General features: G+C 40.0%; 1 protein-coding gene across 2 annotated transcripts; it reads left to right on the forward strand.

The window, feature by feature from the left end:
• Nucleotides 1–775: 775 nt before the first annotated feature.
• Nucleotides 776–20699, forward strand: gmnn (geminin DNA replication inhibitor). 2 transcript variants are annotated; one of them, XM_060850190.1, is made up of 7 exons: nucleotides 776–934; nucleotides 3679–3743; nucleotides 8992–9096; nucleotides 14176–14335; nucleotides 14444–14526; nucleotides 14613–14723; nucleotides 16979–20699. In XM_060850190.1, exons 2-7 carry the CDS (start codon nucleotides 3687–3689, stop codon nucleotides 17102–17104), a joined length of 642 nt encoding a protein of 213 aa, XP_060706173.1. In that variant the 5' UTR covers nucleotides 776–934; nucleotides 3679–3686; the 3' UTR covers nucleotides 17105–20699. The 2 variants fall into 2 exon arrangements, with proteins under 2 accessions (XP_060706173.1, XP_060706174.1); XM_060850191.1 differs by lacking the exon at nucleotides 776–934 and adding an exon at nucleotides 2184–2281.
• The last annotated feature ends 319 nt before the right edge of the window (nucleotides 20700–21018 follow it).

Consider the following 21018-nt stretch of genomic DNA (forward strand, 5'->3'; position numbering starts at 1 on the left):
TTAAATATTCAATGCTGCTGGTGTTTCGGAGCTTATTGTGGAAAAACAGCCGAACGAAGTTTTGCTGCGGGTGGAATTGGGAAGGAAAGACCTGGTGTTCTTATCGTATTTCCATTATTTCTTCATCAAACTCCAAGCCGCTTTCCAGCCGATGAATTATTTTCCCTAAAAAAATAGAATATACGATTGTAGAAATAGGATGCTTCAGGGTGAGGTAGAAAAATATGTATATGTGGTTGACGGGTTATGAAGATTATTGGGGGACAGTGGGTAACGGGTTTATGGAGTTCAGGATTTTTGAGGGAGCAAATCTAGACATTTTCAGTCATCAAGTAACCAAAAAGAAATTCGGACGAAACTGTTTTATCCGAGTATAACAAAAATATGGAACTTACTGCCACGAGGCAGTTGAAGAAAACTTGAGAGGCTAGACAAGCGCATTAGAGAAGATAAGAGGGTTGTATTGATAAACATTAAATAAGAATTAATGTCCTGATTTTGCACTATATTTTCAATACTGCGTCCTTTTTGTCACTTTGACGCAAAGTTTCAGGAAATCTGGTTGGGATAGGGAGTCACGTGACATGACGGCGGCACTCCCGCCCATTCCATCGAGAATCAACCTTAAATGTTTTAATAACACACGATTTAGGTAGCATAACGCTGTTTACTTTCCTGATTTTTTTTGGGGGGTAAAAAAAATTTATTTTGTGTTGTGGACGCAGCGCACCCAGAAAGCCTTTCGCGTCGCCCGCCTCTGTCACGTGACGCAGGGATTTATTTTAACCTCGAGCCAAAGGCGGCAAAAAAAATACCCGGAGGAAGAGAGCGCGAGCGTCGGCGGTTGGAGCGTCTGGCTCCCGGAGACGGCTGTGTCTGTGCTGCATACACTCATCTACCCCCTGGGGGGTGGAGGGGTCAATACGGACTGGAGGTGAGTCTTCGGCGACTGTTCTTATTAGTAACAACATTTTGTAAACTGAGGTGTGCAGTCCTGTTCTGAGTGGCTCCTGACTCCCCCATTCAAGGGCCTGTCGGGGCTCACTATAGTACTGTGTGTGTGTGTATATGTATGGGGAGGGTGGGGGTCTCTCCCATATTCCAAGCGGAGTAAGAAGAAGAAAGCCTCCACATTCTGAATCCTGGATAGTAGTCTGCCAGTGCTTTTTAATTCTCATTCAGGTGTACTAGTTCTTGCTGATGTGGCTTCTCATGATATTTAGGGGGGTGGGGGTGACTCATTATCAGTTAACTATTCCAGGCTGTAAGTCCGCTGTTTTGTCCCTCCTTGAGTACCAGGCAGCTAGATGTGTGGTGGGGGAAGTCTTCTAATTCGTGGTAATACATCAGGTCAGCCAAGAGTATTCCAAGGCAAGCTGCTGTCCTCTTGAATGTAGTGAATTACTGTAAAATAGATCTGTGTATCCATCAATGATTGGAATCAGGTTGAAAAAAATACTCCTATGGGAATGTTAGTTATTGTAGCTAAAAGAAACATGTAATCTGTTTCCATACATCACTCTGCTGAATCTTCTTCATTTTTGTGAAATGGTTTGCATATATAACAATGGTGCACATGTGCACTGTCTTGTGCAATAATATGAAATGTCAAACCTTAAGAGTGCATGTTCTGAGACCAACGCAAGTCTGTTTTTATGTGGGTTGGGGAAGAAGCATTAATGTGCGCTCAGCTTATTGGCATGTAGCAAACTTGCTAGTTGAGGGCTAATGGTCTTTTCTTGATCTCTATATTTTTAAAGTGGGTTCTTTCACCTAAATATTCCATGGGAGAGAGATGAAATTAAATACTTTGTGCAGATTTTGGCTTATGATTAGTATAAAACATTTCAATAAAGACTTATTTTTAAAAAACAAACTTGAGCCATCTTTCTAAATGTTCAACCTCTGGAAGGTGGAGGTTTTTAGGATTGCTTGATGAACAGATCAACTCAGTAGTGTGGGGACAAAGCTGCTCTTATTCTGGCTAAACATTGATCTCTACATCAATGCTTAATTTCTATGACCTGTGTAGCATTTCAGCTTTTGTCAGCCTTTTTAGTAGGCGCTGTGTGAAAAGCTGAGTAATTAGTGTCAAATTGCAGTACATTAGATCCGGGCTCTAAACTTAGTCATTGCCACCTGGTACAGGATTGCCTGAAGCAATTTTGTGACCCTTCTGTTCATTATCTTTGGCTGAGTTCAAACCCAAGTCTTTACGGTGGTGTTCCAGTCCACTGGCGTATCCTTTTAAGATGGTGCATTGAACCTATAAACTTTGGAGGTGATTGCATAGAGTGCTTGGAATAAGGGCCATTCATCAATTTCAAACCTTACTTGGTTTTTCTAGATCTGTATTCTTGGCACAGAAAAGCCACTGATTAATTCGTACATTGTCTATAGCATAGTTTGTGAAAAGATGTGGAACTGAAATAAGCGCATCTTTTCCATTGCTTAGTTTTAGAAAATTGGCTTTCTGTATTTGTAATCATTGCATTCTTGTTGGTTTCATTGTGTATGATTTTTCAATTCATTTGCGTTTTCCTACAGTTACATTTCAGACTTTACAGTTGACTTATCGGAGCCTCTTTTGATAGTTAGCTAGCATAATGTGTCCAAGATGAGAAAACTGGTTGAAGTGTGCTTTTTAATATCAAGGATATACTTAATATAATATTGTGTGTTTTTGTAACAAAGCCTTTTGTTTTTAAGCAGGAGCTTTGAATTTCACTTTGCAAATCTTGCCTTGAAATTCTCAAGCAACTCATTTTTTTGGGTTTCTCATCAAATCATATCAAATGACAGCCATGTCTTAATAGTGCATTTGGCTTTAGTTAGAAGTTTGTCAGTTCATATCCTATTTTAGGACATGATCCTACTCCATCATACAACCAGATCCACCATGACCATATTGAGATGTTAAATTCAAATTCCTGCCTAATCAGAATCTTTTGCTCCCTTGCTTGACAAAAAAACCTATCTATTTTTGACTTTAAAAATATTCAAGGGCTCCCTTACTGAAAAGGCAGCAGCTGGAGAGATCTAAAGGTTTATTTTTTTTAAAACTGCCTTATCTCCGTTTTTAAATGGATGATCCTGATTTTAAAATCGTTTTAGAGTCTCCCATTAAAAGGAAATTTCTTCACCAGTCTCATTTATTCTGCCAAGACGATTCAGGATATTGTTTCAGTAAAGTCACCTCAACCAGTAAACTCTAGAGCATGTAAGCTTAGCCAGTGCAATTCTTCCTCATAAGACAACCCCTCATCCTAGATGTTAGTTTACTAAAGCTAAGGTGATCAATATTGTGCGCTGTGCTCCTGATGCAGTATTACTGGTGTCCTCCGTAACTGAGGCACAACTTCCCTACATTTGCATTCAATTTCCCTGTAATAAAATGTTATCGTTTATCAGCTTTCCTAGTTACTACTTGCTGTACTTGGAAAATAACTTGTGATGTTTGCAAGAGGGCATCCAAACCCTCTGCATTATCAGAGTTATGATGATACAAAACCTGTAGGAAGGCCAGCCATCTCTTTTGTACTGTTTGTCAATGGAGTATGTCTTTTTAAAAAAATAATCAAAAGCATTTGAACATTTCTGGACTGTTTTAAAAGTTGCTGTTTTTGCCTGACTTAAACTTGTTTTGTCTATCTTCCCCTCACCCCGTCCCACCTCCAGTTTTAACAATGACCACCAATACGAAGCACACACTTGATGTCAATAAACGTACTCAAACCATAAAGGTAAGTCAAAAATTGGGAACAGTAACGATGTATTTTAAAGGATCTACATAGATTCCAGGAAGACAGCCTGGCTTTTGGAAATGGGCTTTATGAAAATGCACCCTCGTATGTTTGAATAGCAAACCAATATACAGTGAATGTGAGTAATGAGCTTCATTTTAATTCGCCTGACATTCTGCCATTAGTTAAATTTAGACCTGCAATGAAGGTTTGAAATTAAATGTAATCTCTTCAAAGGTCAATCTAGCATAACATGTGTAAAACTTACAAAATATGTACTACTTCAAGGTTATTGTACTCGAAGTAATGTTTTATAAGTGATGGCTAACTGCTGAGACAGCATTTGTTGGCACATGTTCACTTTTTGAGAGAAATAACTAATCTGCACGGTTTAATCTTTAATGATGTCTGTAATCTATTGTGTAGCACTTTCCCACGCTTGGTAAGGTGTGTCCAGCACAGGAGTCACAATCTGTAGTGAAACAACTTTACCGTGGGAATTCTATTGCTACACGTATACAGTACAGGATAAATTATTTTCCCACGCTTGCAGTGTAATGCATGAATACAACTTGCATCAATCCTAATCATGCCTTTAATCTACCTTTGTTAGTTTTTTTTTAAATGGTGGAAGTTTAATTAATCATTAGGGGAAATTAATGGATTCCAACTTCAATAAATAAAAGCCGTTTGTACTAGGGTCAAGTAAAGTGATAAACTCAGCCCTGCAATCCAGACCAAAATAGCTTAGTAGGTGCTATTCAAGTGTTAGGGTTAATGTGCTGTAGTGTTTGCCTTGGACCAGTGAAATCAGGTTTTCTACTCTGCTGATGTGACAACTACTGAATGGCCTGGACCGAGTGGACATTGGGAAGGTGTTTCCATTTGCAGGAGAGACTAGGACAAAGGGCACAGCTTTAAAGGAAAGATCCTTTAGAACAAATGAGGAGAAACATCTACAGCCAGTATGGTGAATCTATGGAATTCACTGCCACAGAAGGCTGTAGAGGCCAGGTCATTGAGTATATTTTAAGATGCAGTAAATAGGTTTTTGATTGTCAAGGGAATGAAAGGTTATGGAGAGAAAGCGGGAGAATGATTTTGAGAAAAGTATCAAGCCATGATTGAATGGCAGAGCAGACTCAATGGACTGAATGGCCTAATTTCAGCTGTTGGGTCTAATGGTCTAAGATTATTTTAATATAACTTAGACTGGGGTTTGTGAAATTTAGCTAGTTGAGTGGAGGATTTTATTTTAAAACCATTTGGAACTGTGATGCAATGGGGCATTAAATATACAAGTGAAAATAATGTGGATGAAATGATGTAGGGTAGGAGGAGACTTGTGACGCAGATGGATCTGATGGGCCAAATGGCTTAGTCATGCACTTTAGTTGCCATGTATGACCGTGTAAAGTAGAAGACCAATCTCTATCACTTTATGGTGAGTGTTTGGTTTAAAATGACAGAACTAATTGTAGTTTCGTTTTGTGAAGTGTTTGAGTTTGTTAGTAGTGATGCACTTCATGTAGAATTGTAAGACTGGGTTTTCATCCCCCTCAAGCTCTCTGTTCAAATGTAGGCTCTGTGCAGTGGCACAATACCCACATGAGTAGGGCAAGTAAACAAGACCCAAATCCACTTCACCTGGTATGTGGATTAAAGTCCTGCTGTTGCCATTAATTTGATTCATATTGAGCTTGCCAGCTTCACAAGGAATCAAAGTTGTTATGGCTGCATGTACTTTTTTTGCTTTGTATATTGTAGTCTGAAACTGAATAGCAATGATGTCCCGTTTCTTTTTATTACATGGCTGACTGGGAATCTCTTCAGTCAGCCACGTAACAAAAAGAAACTGGACATCTTTGCTATTCACGGTTGGCACAGTGGCTCAGTGATTAACTCTGCTGCCTCACAGCACCAAGATCTAAGTTCAATTCGTGCCTTGGTTAATTGAGTGGATTTAGAGTCATACAGATGTACAGCACAGAAACAAACCCTTCAGTCCAACCTAACCCAATCTAGTCCCACCTGCCAGCACCCGGCCCGTATCCCTCCAAACCCTTCCTCTTCATATACCCATCCAAATGCCGTCTAAATGTTGCAATTGTACTAGCCTCCACCACTTCCGGGTGCTCCTGCTTCCTCCCACAGTCCAAAGGTTTGCAGGCTAGGTGGGTTAGCCATGGGAAATGAGGGTTAGAGGGATAGGATAAGGGATGCGGGTGAGGGTAGAATGCTCTTCAGAGGGTCTGTGTGGACTTGATGGGCTGAAAGGCCCGATTCCACACTGTAGGGACTCTATGAACTCACCAATGATACACGTAGAAAGGGTTTACAAATTGATCTTCAATCATATAACAAGCACACCTTGCCATCCAGTTCTAGAGTCTCATTTGAAACTGGGGTCGGCGCAACATCGAGGGCCGAAGGGCCTGTACTGCGCTGTATTTTTCTATGTTCTATGATTCTTTTGGCCCAGTGGCAGGGATACTATACCACAAAATCTCTGGTTAGATTAGTGATACTAATTGCTTTTGGACTATTTTAAATGAATATTTGGTACATCTTGTGACTTAATTGTGAAGTTAGTTTGGTATTTGAAAACTTAATTTTTTTGATGTGTTTTGTTAAGCAGGGTACTTGGAATGTACATAATGTCATAGATGAACATTAAAGCATATTGTGGTATTTTAAACTAGATATGTCACAGCTTGGTGCCCTGCTGTTAAGCATTTACAGGAGTAAAACCAGACCAAGTTTGAAAAACAGTATTGTTACACACCTGTTTACTTCCTATTTATTCTGTTCCTTTCCCACTTCTTGTAACTCTGGCATTTACAGAACGGAAGGTCGTCATTTGGTCCATGAGATGCTTGAACACATTTATCACATTTTTCAGCTTTTGACCCATTGTTCTGGAGGTCATGACAGTGCAAGTGAATATCTAAATACTGCTGAATTGTTATGAGTTTCTCATTCAACCACCTTTTCAGTCAGTGAATACCAGGCTTTCACCATCAGCTGGGTGAAAACATTCTTGCGTCCTTTAAAAGCCGCCTCCTCTCTATTAAGTCTATGTCCCTTGATTATTGACGCCACAACTAATGGAAAAAGTGCTGACTCTGCATGTCATAATTTTGTATACTTGTACCAAATCTTCCCTCCACCTTTGCTGCTCCAAAGAAAACAACAACCACCTATCCAAACTTTGCTCAGCTCAACTCCTTCAACATCCTGGTAAATCCTGCACCCTCGTCTGTGGTGCAGTCACATCTTTCCCACAATGTGACCAGAACTGCATGCATTATTCCAGATGTGGCCTCACTAGTATTTTCTTCAGTTCCAGCATAACCTCTTTGCCTTTTGTATTCTTTGTCTGTGTTATTAAAGGCAAGTGTTCTACATGCCACCTTATCTCTCCTCTATTACCTGGAGATCCTCTAATCTTCACTATGGGGTCCTACCATTCATAGTAACTTTTTTGCCTTGGTGGCCTTTCCCCAAGTGCAATACCCCTCTTTTTGGTTCAAACTGCATTTGACGCTGCTTCGCCCAACTGACTGGACCATTGATAACCTCACTATTTGCCACTACCAATTTTGTCATCAATGAATTTCAGATCATAATCCCACATATTTAAGTCCATTTTGTACACCACAAATAGCAAGGGCTCGCGGGCAGGAAGCAAAAGGCGATGATAGAGGGATGCATGTATAACTGGGAGTCTATTTCAGGGTTTCTGCAGACTCGGCCAGTTTTGGATCCAGTGTGCCATGCTGCTTTGGATTCCATCAGTTCTTTCTTTTTTGACCAGTCTGCCCTGAGAGCTGTTAAGAAAAACCTTGGTGAAGCCCATGTGTGCTCCACCAATCCTGGTTGCCGCAAAACAAATCTAATTTGTAAAATATGACTGACCGTCCCATGGCTCTACAAGTGCAGATATGATCTGTCTCAGCAATTTTTTTTTAAAACTTTACCATCACAAACTGACTTAATTTCCTGGAATATTCCCCTCGTGAATGTGATGGTCATCTTGAATCCGTTGAGGAACTTGAGATATTTTCTACTCCATGGATGTGCTCTCTGTGGAGTAAGGTAGATACAATTAATGGATTTTAGAGGGAGCTGGATAACTACTGAATGGAGAAAAGAAATAAGATGTAACGGTGGTGTTGGATACTTAATATCAGCATTGTTCATTGAGGCTGATAGATCTATTCTGCTATGTACTTGATGTGCTGATACTTTCTTTAAATTCAGCCTCTTTGGATTGTTATGACCACCTTGGAGGCAGGTGGGATTTGTCAAAGAAATAGGGTAACTGCCACTGCCATGACCTCAATTGATGTGCTGATTTTCATTACAATCTTGGCATAGTACAAAGGTGCTGCCCTGTTTGCTTACTAACTACAGATTGTCTTAAATATGCAGACCGGTTCAGTTGTTGTGTCCATTCGCAGGTTGATTCCAACACCAGTTGGGACACCATCAGGCCGATTATAAAGTAGCTATTCAAAGTACAACAAATGTTTGTTGGTTTTTAAAGTTATATTCCTGTATGAGGATGGATATAAGTTGTGTTCCTAAATTGGGAATTCCCTGTATGGGCTCTGTAGATATGAACCATTTGCAGTACAGTAGGTATAAGTTTCTTTGTTGAAATAGTTTCTGCTAAAATTACTTAATAATTGGGATTTTTGGTGGTTTTTTTTCCCTTCATTTCCACTGTGAACAAGCCTGTAGTTGTCAGGCTGCTGTGACTCCTGTAACATGAGCCTTTCAAATGATTCTAAGTAGAAGAAAATGTACAATTAAACGTAACTTCATTTGAGTCCTGCAAATGTTCTCTGTGATATAGACTTTTGAATAGTCTTCAAACTTTTTAGATTAGATTAGATTACTTAGTGTGGAAACAGGCCCTTCGGCCCAACAAGTCCATACTGACCCGCCGAAGCGCAACCCACCTATACCCCTACATTTACCCATTACCTAACACTATGGGCAATTTAGCATGGCCAATTCACCTGACCTGCACATCTTTGGACTGTGGGAGGAAACCGGAGCACCCGGAGGAAACCCACGCAGACACTGGGAGAACGTGCAAACTCCACACAGTCAGTTGCCTGAGTCGGGATTTGAACCTGGGTCTCAGGCGCTGTGAGGCAGAAGTGCTAGCCACTGTGCCACCGTGCTGCCCTCTATTAACTTAAATGTTAATATTTTTAATTTCCTTCTCTCCATTCAGAGTTTCTTTACTAGCGGAGCTACAAGTAACACAACGGTGAGGCGAACTTTACAAGTGATTCAGCCGCTTGCTACTTCAGATCAACTTGTTGGCAGGATAAATGAGGTAAGTGATATGTAAATTTCTGCAGTTTGGGTTAATCGTTCAGCTGGAATACAAAACCGCTAATTATCGTTTCTTTAAATTAGAGTTGCACAGATCAAAAGGGCTGGCATGCAATAAACTGAGATATTAGTTTGCATAGTGTACAAATGCAAAATAATTTCATTTTTTCATCACAGTACCATTTTTACTTTAAAAATTTCTCCAATTTCTGTACAACCTTTCTTCAAGCTACTGATTCATGTTAGATGTACCTCAACTGTGCCAGTGACTTTGCAGTACCTATAGTACTGATTTGAGCATAGCTAAGCTCCAAGAACACAAAAATACAGCACAGGAACAGGGCCTTTGGTGCTCCAAGCCTGCACTGATCCAGATCCTCTATGTAAACCTGTTGCCTATTTTCCAAGGATATGTATCTATCTAGATACAGCTTAAATAGCACTATCGTGCCTGCCTCTACCACCTGCACAGGCATTGTGTTCCAGCTACCCCCCACCCTCTGCGTAAAGAACTTTCCCCGTATATTTACCTCAAACCTTTTCCCTCTCACCTTGAACTCATGACTCCTAGTAATTGAGGGGGAAGCTTCTTGCTATCCACCCTGTTGATAAGTCATGATTTTGTAGACCTCAATCTGTCTTTCTAATGAAAATAATCCTAATCTACTCAACCCCTCTTTGTAGTGTCTTCCATACCAGGCAACATCCTGGCGAACCTCCTCTGCACCCTCTCCAAATGTGGCTGAATCAAGTTCCTATACAATTGTAACATTACCTACCAACTCTTGTACTCAATACCCCGTCTGATGAAGGATAATATGCTGTGCCTTGACCACTATGCAGCCTTCAGGGTACAATGAACCTGAACACCCAGATCTCTCTGTACATAAATTTTCCCCAGGATGTTTCCATTTACTGTATAGTTTGCTCCAGAATTTGATCTTCCAAAATGCATCACCTCCCACTTGCCCAGATTGAGCTCCCATCTGCTATTTCTCCCCCAACTCTCCAACCTATGTTCTGCTGCGTTCTCTTAAGTCTCCTTCACGATCTGCTACTCCATCAATCTTTGTGTCATCTGCAAACTTGCTAATCAGACCACCTACACCTTCCTCGTGATTATTTATGTATATCGCAAACAAGTGGTCCTAGCGCAGATCCCTGTGGAACACCCCTGGTCATATTTCTCCGTTTTGAGAAACTCCCTTCCACTACTACTGTCTCCTGTTGCCCAGCCAGTTCTCTATCCATCTAGCTAGGATGCCCTGGACCACATGTGACTTCACTTCCTCAGTCAGCCTACCTTGGGGAGCCTGGTCAAACTCCTTCAATGTATGTGACATCTATAGCTCTCCCTCATCAATCAACTTTGTCACTTCGTCGAAGAATTGTATCAAGTTGGTAGGCTATGACCTTTCCTGCTCAAAACAATCTGTCCATCACTGTGTGCCCATTTTCTTCCAAACGTAAATAGATCCTATCCTTCAGTATGTTCTCCAGCAGCTTCCTTATCACTGACATTATGTTCGCCGGTCTATAATTACCTGGATTGTCCTTGTCCCCTTGTTTAAGAAGGATAGCACCATTAGCAATTCGAGTGTCCTCTGGGACCTCACCTGTGTTCAAGATGCTGCAAAGATATCTGTTAAGCCCCCAGCTATTTCTTCCTCGCTTCCCTTGGTAACCTGAGATAGATCCCATCCAGACTTGGTGACTTTCCACCTTCATGGCTTTTAGAATACCCAACATTTCCTCCCTCCTTATGCTTACTTTACCTAGAGTAATCAAAAATCTATCCCTAATCTCAACATCTGTAATGCACTTTTCAGTGAATACTGACAAAGTACTCATTAAGAATCTCACCCACTTTCTGACTCCACGTACAACTTTCTTCCTTTGCCCTTGCGTGGGCCAACACTTTCTCTAGTTACCCTCTTGCTCCTTGTATATGAATAAAAGGCTTTGGGATTATCCTGTTTGCTAAAGATATTACATGACCCCTTTAGCCCTCTTAATTCCTCGTTTCAGATTTGTCCTACTTTCCTGATTATTCTTTCAAAGCTTTGTCTATTTTCAGTCACCTAGACCTTTTTATATATGCTTCCTTTTTCCTCTTAGCTAATCTCTGTTTCACCTGTCACTCATGGTTCCCTAAGCTTTTGTCATTTCTATCCTTTATTTTCACAGGGACATGTCTGTCCTACACTCTAAATAAACTCTCTTTAAAAGCCTCCCACATAGCTAATGTGGTTTTAACGTAAAACGGCTTATCCCAGTCCACATTCCCCAGCTCCTGCCAAATGTTGCTATAGCTGTCCCCAACCCCCAATTTAGCACCCTTCCTTTAGGACCACTATTGTTTTATCCATGAGTATTCTGAAACTTTAGGGAATAGTGATCACCTACTGAAGTAATCCCCTACTGAAACTTCACCCAACTGGCCGGTCTCATTCCCCAACACCAGGTCCACTTTGGCCCCTTCCTGAGTTGGATTATTTACACACTGATCTATAAAACCCTTCTGGATGCTCTTTACGGTGGCTGCTGCCTCACATCATCAGGGTCCCAGGTTCGACTCCAGCCTCGGGTGACTGTTTGGAGTTTGCACATTCTCCCAGTGTCTGACTGGGTTTCCTCCCACGTCCAAAGGTATGCAGGTTAGGTGAATTGGCTATGCTAAATTGCCCTTAATGTTAGGCACATTAGTCAGAGGGAAGTGAATCTGGGTGAGTTGCTCTTCGGAGGGTCGGTGTGGACTGGTTGGGCACAGGGGCCCGTTTCCACGCTGTAGGGAGTCTAATCTAATCTAAACCTCTAACCCTAAGTAAATCACAGTCGATGTTGGGAAAATTAAAATCTCCCGTCATCATCCCCTGTTGCTTCTACATCTTTCCATAATCTGTCTACTTTTGTACTTGCATCTCATGCTTGCTGTTAGGTGGCCTGGACTACAACTCCAGCTTTGTTACCCCACCCTTCCTATTTCTGAGCTGTGCCCATATTGCCTCTCTGCTTAAATCCTCCCTAGTGGCCTCCTTCAGCACAGCTCTGATATCCTCTGACCAGTAATGCCACTGCCACCACCATCACCACCTCTGTCTCACCTGAAGCATTGATATCCAGGGATATTTAGTTGTCCCTCAACCAAGTCTCAGTAATAGCAATAACGGTGGCTCAGTGGTTAGCACTGCTGCTTCACTGCCAGGGACCTAGGCCTCGGGTGACTGTGCAAACTCCACACAGACGGATGGTCTGCGTGGGTTTCCTCTGGGTGCTCTGGCTTCCTCCCACAATCCAAGGATGTGCAGGTCAGGTGAATTGACCGTGCTAAATTGCTCATAGTGTTAAGTGCATTAGTCAGAGGTAAATGTAGAAGAATGGGTCTGGCTGGGTTACACTTTGGATGGTCAATATGGACCTACTGGGCCAAATGACCCATGTCCACACTGTAGGGAATCTAATCATACTCTCAGGTACTAACCTAAGCCCTAAGTTCATCTGCCTTGCCTCGTACACTTCTCGCATTAAAACAAATGCACGTCAGACTACCTGTCCCTTTGCCTTCTGGATCTGCTGCCTGCCTACTCTTCCCATTAGTCACGCTGACTTCATTATCTAGTTCCTTACAGGCTTTAGTTTCTATGTCTGTCCACAAATGTCATTTTCTCAGTAACTCCATCTTGAAGGGTGTCACAGGCTGTTGAGGTATGTGACTGGCTTTAACATTAAATGGGGTTTAAAGCTCTTTGCAATGCTTAGCAAAACCTTTGTCCACCGTAAGATCCTAGCTGTAGGATTGAAAATTGTCGAAGAACAATAGTACCGCAATAAACTTTGCTAGTGTACTCAATGTTAAAACAGCAGTATTAAACCTTCACTATTGCAATCTCAATTAAAATGAAACCTTGCAGCATTTGCAAAAACCTTGCTACTGTGAGTAAACTTATCAGCAGAGGGCCAGTGCCTTTTTAAGGAACATTGGAATGAATGCTGTTGCAAAGTCTGGCTGAGTAATTGATAATCCACGTTTCATTTGTGACATAAAGGGCACGTTTGTTTGCATCAAATCTCAACATCCATATGCTAAATGCAGGTTCTTGCAAGTGATTACTGGCTATAGGATGTCATGCTGGTCAGTCTTTATGTCAAAACATATTTCTGTTGGAGATACTCTGGAAAATGTTTTTCTAAATTTTGAGCCTGTAAAATTTTAATGAAGGGCTTTATTTCAGTTGCATACAAATCCAGCCATTCAGGCTGAAATTGAAAGTTAATGTCCAGACATCCTTGATAGCCAGTAAGTGGGACAGTTTTCAATGTCATTTTCAGAGAAATTTAAAAACTAGCAGAGCGGACTGAGTTCACTACCCTTCCCATTTTCTGGAATGCTCTTTTTTCTTTGAAAATGCTTTATACCTTGGGAGTCAAAACCTCACCCCAGTTTATATTAGCTGACCCTCCTGGGGATTTAATTTATTATTGTCACATGTACCTAAGTATGGTGAAAAGTTCTGTTTTCTGTGCAGTACAGGCAGATCATACTTTCCAAGTACATAAGGATAATAGAACAGAGCAGCACATAGAATGTTACGGCTGCAGAGAAGGTATAGCAGAATTTAGGTTTAAAAGAGCAGGGTGATTGTAAGATAAGTAAGAATAAGACCTACTGTAGAGACCTCAGAGTCACCATGTATTGGTGCCGCCTCAAATCTGCTGTGTGCAACAGAGCAAGCTTCTTGAATTGCATGTTGAGATAATTGTGAGAAATTCATAGATTCATTGTTGCATCAATGTCTCTTGACCAGAGAATTTTATGCCATTTTGTAAACTGGTCAATTTGCTTGATAATTACATTCTAGGTAAAATTGGCTTATAGCGGAGGATGAGAACTGTTATCAATATTATGATCCTTTGTCCAAAGATTTTTTTTAAGTGTTCAAATTTGGAAATGCTTTATTGCAGTTTTAGCATTTCATTCCTTTTTAAGGATGACTTGTGTCATTATGTTTTACTTGTCTGAATTATTGTTTTGGTAGTAAAAGCACAAGATGCCAAGTAATGGTTTGTATTCTTCTTGCAGTCCTACAAGCACACTCCCAAAAGAAAACACTGGAATGACGATCAACCAAAGAACTGCAAGAAATCACGCACACAGATTGCTCAAGACAACACAGAATGCAGTGATGAGAATTCAGAAAGTCAAGCCACAACAAAAGAAGCATATCAACTTCTAGTTAAAAGTATACTTTCTTAATTTTCCAAAGCTGTTTCAAAATAAATTAAAGTATTAACGTTGTGCAGTCAACTTTAAATTCTTGTTTAACCAAGTGTTCTGCTAATCTTTATAGCTAATCCAAGTTCCACCTACTGGAAGGAGTTGGCAGAAGAGCGAAGGAAAGCCCTGTTCAAAGTTTTACAAGAAAATGAAAAGGTAGGTACCCTTGTAGGTTATTTCTTTCAAATTTAACACTAAATTTGAAAATGTTCGAAATGTGACCTTTTGAACATCCCCTACAGCTGCATAAAGAAATTGAACATAAAGATGAAGACATTTTGAAGTTACAGAAAGAGAACCAGGAGCTTGCAGAGTTAGCAGAGCATGTGCAGTATATGGCTGATCTGATTGAGGTGAGAAGACTTACTGTGTGGTGAAAGTGATGATTGAGAGACTGAAGAACAGTAACCAAATGACCCAAATGTAACCCTTAATTCATTTTGTTTGTATCTTGTTTTGTCATCCTCATCACTTCACCTGAAATTGAAGTTAAATATGGTCACAGCTGAACTTGCAACTATTAAACTGCTTTGTGTCTAACTTGTGAAGTATCGTATTTGAAACAACATACAATGGATCTAACTGGGTAAAAGCAGGAAGGATATCCCTGATGACTGGGGTCATGGTCTAAGGCTAAGAGGAAGGCCATTTAGGACAGATGAGAAATTTCTTCACTCCAAGCATGGCAAGTCTTTAGAATTCTCGATCATAGAAAGTGGTTGAGGCCAAAATATTGAATGTTTTCAAGAAGCAGTTAGATGTAGTCTTGGCTGCAGGAACCAAAATATATAGGATGAAAAAAGGAACTAAGAAGGATGGCCATACTGACTGGTAGAGGGCAAAGTTGAGGAAAATCCTTTTGAGGGTTGCAAGTCTATGAAGTTCATTTCCCCAGAGAATGATTCATGACTAACTAGGCATCAGAATAGAATAGTTAAGCAGGAAAGAGGATTGTAGCTTCTACTCCAATCAGTCATGACCACCTTCAAATGGTGCAGCAGGTGTGAGAGGCCACTTGGCCGACTGTTTCCCCGAAGTTGCATATTCAACTTCAGTTTTACTTGGGTGTCTTGATGCTGCACCCTGTCAAATGCTGTCTTGTCAAAGCAATAAGTTGACTACCTCGCTGGAATGTCTAGTTTGGATCAAGTCTTAATGAAATATTAAAGCTAGATGGTCATCATGAAATCCAAACTGAGCATCATTTTGATAGCATTGCAGACCATTCATTTGATCACTTCTGTAAGCTTTTATTACAAAATTGGGTGGTGATTAGTTGGCTTAAATTTTTCCTGTCTTTTGTGTGGAGTTCTCCATGTCTGAAAACCAGGATTGAAGCTGTCTCGAAACAGTTAATTGCAGATTTAGTTGTCCCTCTAGTTATCTCCAGCATTACAACTAGGTTATTGTTTGGGCCCACTACATTTGCAGTAAGTAAAATCTAAATACTGTGATGCTGGAAATCTGAATCAAACTATGCAGGGGAAACTCAGCATGTCTAGCAGCATCTGTGCAGAGAAAAACAGTGGTAATGTTTTGAGTCTATTATGACTTCAGATTAGAGTATATTTGCATTATTTGGTGCACTTAGCCTTTTTTATATATAAAAAAAGGATGCACAGTAAATTTTTTTAAGACCACATTTTTGAGGATCTCAAGCTGGCCACATACTGAGCTACTGGTTGAAGTTGGCTGCATATCTAGCCTTGTTCTTTGTACTTGTCTTGAACTTGCCATATTTGAGGGTAGGGTATTAATAGAGCTGATTGTTCGTTTAATTCTGTTTCTATTTCCAACTATCGTAGGACTGCAGAGGTTTGATCTGGTCTGTTGATTTTTTTTTGTGTGATTGTATAGCTCAATCTACAGCATCCCACTTTGTTTTTGTAGTGAGTGTAGTACTGTGTTGTAGCTTTGCCACATTTGCATTGGTCTTTCAGGTTACTGAAGCTCACATACTTACTTGCAGTCTTCATTGAACTAGTGTTCATCATTACCATCCATCTAAGAGGAAAAAGTGAAGGACATCTTGAGATTACAGATTGCATCCAGGATTTGAACCCAGTCCCTTTGAACATTAACTGAGTTTTTGAATTAATAGTCTGCCAATAATACCACTAGGCCATCACCTGATTGAAGCAGTTCCAGTTTCACAGCAGTTATTAGGTTCATGATCTCCATTAGTCATTTTGGTATATTCCTGATTTTAGTTTACTAACTGAATTATCAAACTGTTGTCGTGAACTTGAGCATTCACTGCAGACCATTAAAACACTTATCCAGTCTGCATTTTGTACTGATTTCATTCCTATACTGAGCATCTTGCATGAATGCGCAAACTGTAATTAATTGTATGATGAACTCTTAATTATTGAGATTTTTGTGGATGTCCTGGTAAGTCCAGGGTTGTGTACAAATTAAATTTTTGCTTTGAAATGTTAATTGTGCCTGTTCCATTAATTAACTCTGTCCTAGTTGTCAGCAAGTTTCTACAAGTTGCATTACTCCATTGTTTAACTAGACTGCAAGCATTGATGTATTAAACAGTGCTACTTTAGTTTGGCTAATTTCTTTATTCTGACTATCATTTCTCTATAATTTCAAACAGAAGCTAACTGCACAGACTGCTGATGACCAGGAAGCTGAGCCAGAGCAGGAAACTGAGTCGGAGCAGGCTACAGAAGGAGCATCTCTCGATGAGAATTCTGAGATTGTGTCTGATAAAGAAGATTAGATATATTATTCTAGACTGCTTTTAAAAGCTGCTGACGCCAAAGGGGAGGGAGACTTATTTCCCCTGCATACAGTGCTGCAAAGAACTGCCAGTTATCTGAACTGCCATCCTGTCTTTAGTAAGAGTGGTCTTATGGAATGTTTCATGCATATTTTGATAATTGCATGTTTAAAATATTCCTTTTTGTATAAGGAACTATAATTAGGTAGTCAATAAAATTGATGGACAAGGTTTTGTCTTTTTTTTGGGCATGTAAATGCATTCCAGGAAAATGTATATTTAAGAATTTATGCTTTTGTTCTCATTTTAGTGTATACACCATTTTGTGTAATAAATTACTACTTATAAAGTTTTTATATTTCTTTTTGGTATTTGATATTGAATAGTTTTCTATGTGACAGGCTAAAATAGTCATGTTACCTACCACGTAATAAAATCAGTCTCTTTAGTTAAATAGAAACCCATGGCACAGTCGAGTTTCCTACTAATAAATACCTTTTTTTTTAAGAAATTGCCTGTGGTGCACAATTGTGGTGATAATCTGGAGCATAAAAATGGATCCAGCAATTTAAAATTTGTTTGGCTCTGTTGAAAGTCCATTTTAAAGGATAAATGCTTTCCAATTAGAAGGAAGCAATCCTATACAGGGCATTCATGTGATAAATGAAAGTGAATGTGCAAATGGAGTGGGTGGAGGGAAAATGAGGGGTACCCATGAATTGCAAAGATAAGAGCCCATGATGCTCTGGGCAAGGTACTGACCTTGATAGAGGATTGGCTGACTGGCAGAGAGTTGGGGGGGAGAAAACTGGCTTTTTTTTTTCAGGAGAACAGCCAGTGATAGTGGAGTTCCACAGCAGTCAGTGTTGGGATTGCAATTATTCATGTTGTATATTTGGATGAAAGAACTAAGGGTGGTGTTGCCAATTTTGCAGGTCAGACAAAGATAGGTGGAGGGGTAGTAGTGTTGGAAGTGGGGATACTGCAGAAAGTTTAGGACGGGGCAAAGAAGCAACAGATGGAACAAAGTGGGAAAGTGTACATTTACATACTTTTTAGAAAGTTTAGAGGCAGAGACTATTTACTAAATGGGGCAAGGCTTTGGAAATCTGAAGCACAAAGGAACTTTGGAGCCCCTGGTTCAGGATTCTGTTAGCATTAGCATGTGGTTTCATTTGGAATTTACAAAGGCAATGCAACATTAGCATTCATTTTGAGAGGTTAGGAATACATGAACAGAGGTACTGCTGGGGCTGCATAAGTGTTTAGACCGAATTTGGATTATTGAGAGCAGTTTTGGCCCAATATCAAGTTGGATGTTGAAACGCAACAAGACTGATCTTGCGGCTGAAGGGGTTGTGATGAAGAACAGCTGAGGGCTTGGGTGTATACACGTGTTTCTAAGGATGAGGGGGGAGATCTGATTTGAAACTTGCATAATAGTGGATGTAAAGATATTTCCACTCCGAGGAGATACCAGGACTTGAGGGCACAGCCTCCGAGTGAAGGAGTGACCCTTGAGAACTGAGAAATCTCTTCAGCTACAGGGCAGTGAATCTGTGGAAATTATTGTCTCAAAAGTCTGTGGAGGCTAAGTCATTGAGTGTCTTTAAGACCAAGATAGGTTCTTGATTAGGGGAATCAAGAATTACTGGGAGAAGACAGTATGAGGTTAAGAATCATGTCAGCTTTGATTGAATAGTGGTGCAGACTGTGGGCCAACTACTTCTATATCTTATGGTGTATGGTCTACAGAAGGTGGAATTGATGCATAGTTTCTGTTTTCATTAGATTTCAAACATGTATGCCGTTGTCATTTAAGATTACATTCTGCACATGCTGTCAGTAAATTAGTACTTTGTCAGTTCCCATGAACTTGTTTCTTCTATCTTAACTTTGTTTTTTTTTGTCTCCTGTTGTGTAGCAACTTTTGAGACTCTTCTGTTGCCATACATAATTTCAACTGTTTTCTGGCCCCAACTACTTGCTGTTTGCTATGCACATCTAATCTGTCCACCTCAACACCCTACCAGCCAGTTTCTCTGTTTTACTTCATTTAAAAGAGGCCCTACTCATCCATCATCACGTGCCTTTGGTTGAACTTGTTCTCACTCTAAGCAACTTCAACTCCACTGGTTTCCAAATAAAGAATGGGTACCTAATGTGAATCTGTTATGCAAATCACTGTGGAATGTTCTTTTCCAGTCCTACCTCTTACTTTTTTTTTCTTTCTAGAACATTTGGATGTATTGTCATCTGCTCTTGTGGTGAACTGAAAAATATTATGGACTTAGTCTCCAATTTTTGTCTTTTCCACTCAATCTGATCTCATACGTTTTCATTTCCCTTCCCTGACATCCAGTGGGGATAGGAGAGGACTTGGAGATATTCACTTATTTATTGTAAGGTGCTGGGACTACATCAAATAAAACCATAAGAAAAGAAAATGTTGGTAAGTGACATCACAGGATAGTTGTAATTTGCTTGTTGAGTGGCTGCTGAGGAATTGTTTCAATTACAGTAAGTTGGGGGAAAAAGACTATTTCTAAACTAGCACAGGGAAGGAAAGGATCTGATTTGTGAGAGTAAAATATTCTATTTTCCACTGGTTTTAGGTGAGGGGTTAAAGTAACTAATTTACTATATGTAACCTTAGATATGGTGGGGTAGCTCAGCTTAGTCAAGTATGATGGCATGGATGCTTATCATGACCTGTTAATGTGTAGAAAGTATCACTGGCTACATAAATTGAGCTGCAGGTTTTGGAACTCTCAATGGCTGGAGCCACTAAGTTGCATCTGAGAGATAGAGAACTGTGCGGATAGCAGATGGCCACTGCGTATTGGAGGCAAGCGTGAAGAATGGGTGACTGCCATCAGGATAAGTGAAATGAGCAGGTAGTTCTGGAGTCCCCAGAGGTTCTGCTCAGTAACTGGTTTTCCATTCTCGATATTGGTGAGGAGGAGTTCAGCAAGAGACAGCCTGTGGCACCATAGGTGACCCTGCTGTGCAGAAAGGCAGTACCAATAAGCAATTCTTTAGGAACGTACAAGTGTTTCTGTGGACATCAACTTGACTCCAGAATGCTCGGTGGAATGCATAGATTATGCAAGAGGGAGGTCTTTAGGTTCCCAGAACAGTCAAGAAACTGGGTTTGAGGTGATAGTACCTGTAATTGAATAGGTTTTATCTTACCAGAGCAAGAATTAAGTTACTTGCAATACGTTTTGAGTTAAACAAACTCAGCAGAGGTGTGGTGGAGGCAGGTTTAATTGAGGCATTACAGATGGTATTAGATGACTGATTTTATTTAAATAATATGCAAGGATACAAGGAAATGGTAAGAGATTGGCGCTGAGTTAGCCCAAATAGCCTACTGCCCCATAACAATTTTATGGTGACAAAATTTGCCTGTTGTCTTGTATAACATTGAGTTTTGTATGCTGAATCCAACATTTTCTAATTTTCCATGTCTGCAATTGTGCATGCACTGCATATTAATGTATTGAAATCTTTGAAGCATTATAGTATTCTAATATTTCAAGTTCAATAATAGGAAAGCTGAATTAAAATCCTTAAGCTATATGGAACTGAAGACATGACTCCATGATTGTTAACTTTAAAATAGGTATACTAAAAGCTTTAACTGATATAATTATGCACCATTATCTGTGAAGTTTGGTGTAAGAAAAGACATTCAATAACAATTTTCACTTATATAAGCACCTTTTTAATATAGCAATATATGTAAAAGCACTTTAAAGAAGTTTAAGTCAAAATTGACATTAAACCACAGGAGATATTAGGATAGGGGATCGAAAATTGTTTTTATTTACAAGGAGAGGAAGAGACGTATTCTTTGAGAGAATAGGTGGGGTTGAGATCCCAATTGCAGAGCTTTGAGCATAGAATGT

This window comes from Hemiscyllium ocellatum, chromosome 34, assembly GCF_020745735.1.
Source record: "Hemiscyllium ocellatum isolate sHemOce1 chromosome 34, sHemOce1.pat.X.cur, whole genome shotgun sequence".
NCBI classification, from domain to species: domain Eukaryota; kingdom Metazoa; phylum Chordata; class Chondrichthyes; order Orectolobiformes; family Hemiscylliidae; genus Hemiscyllium; species Hemiscyllium ocellatum.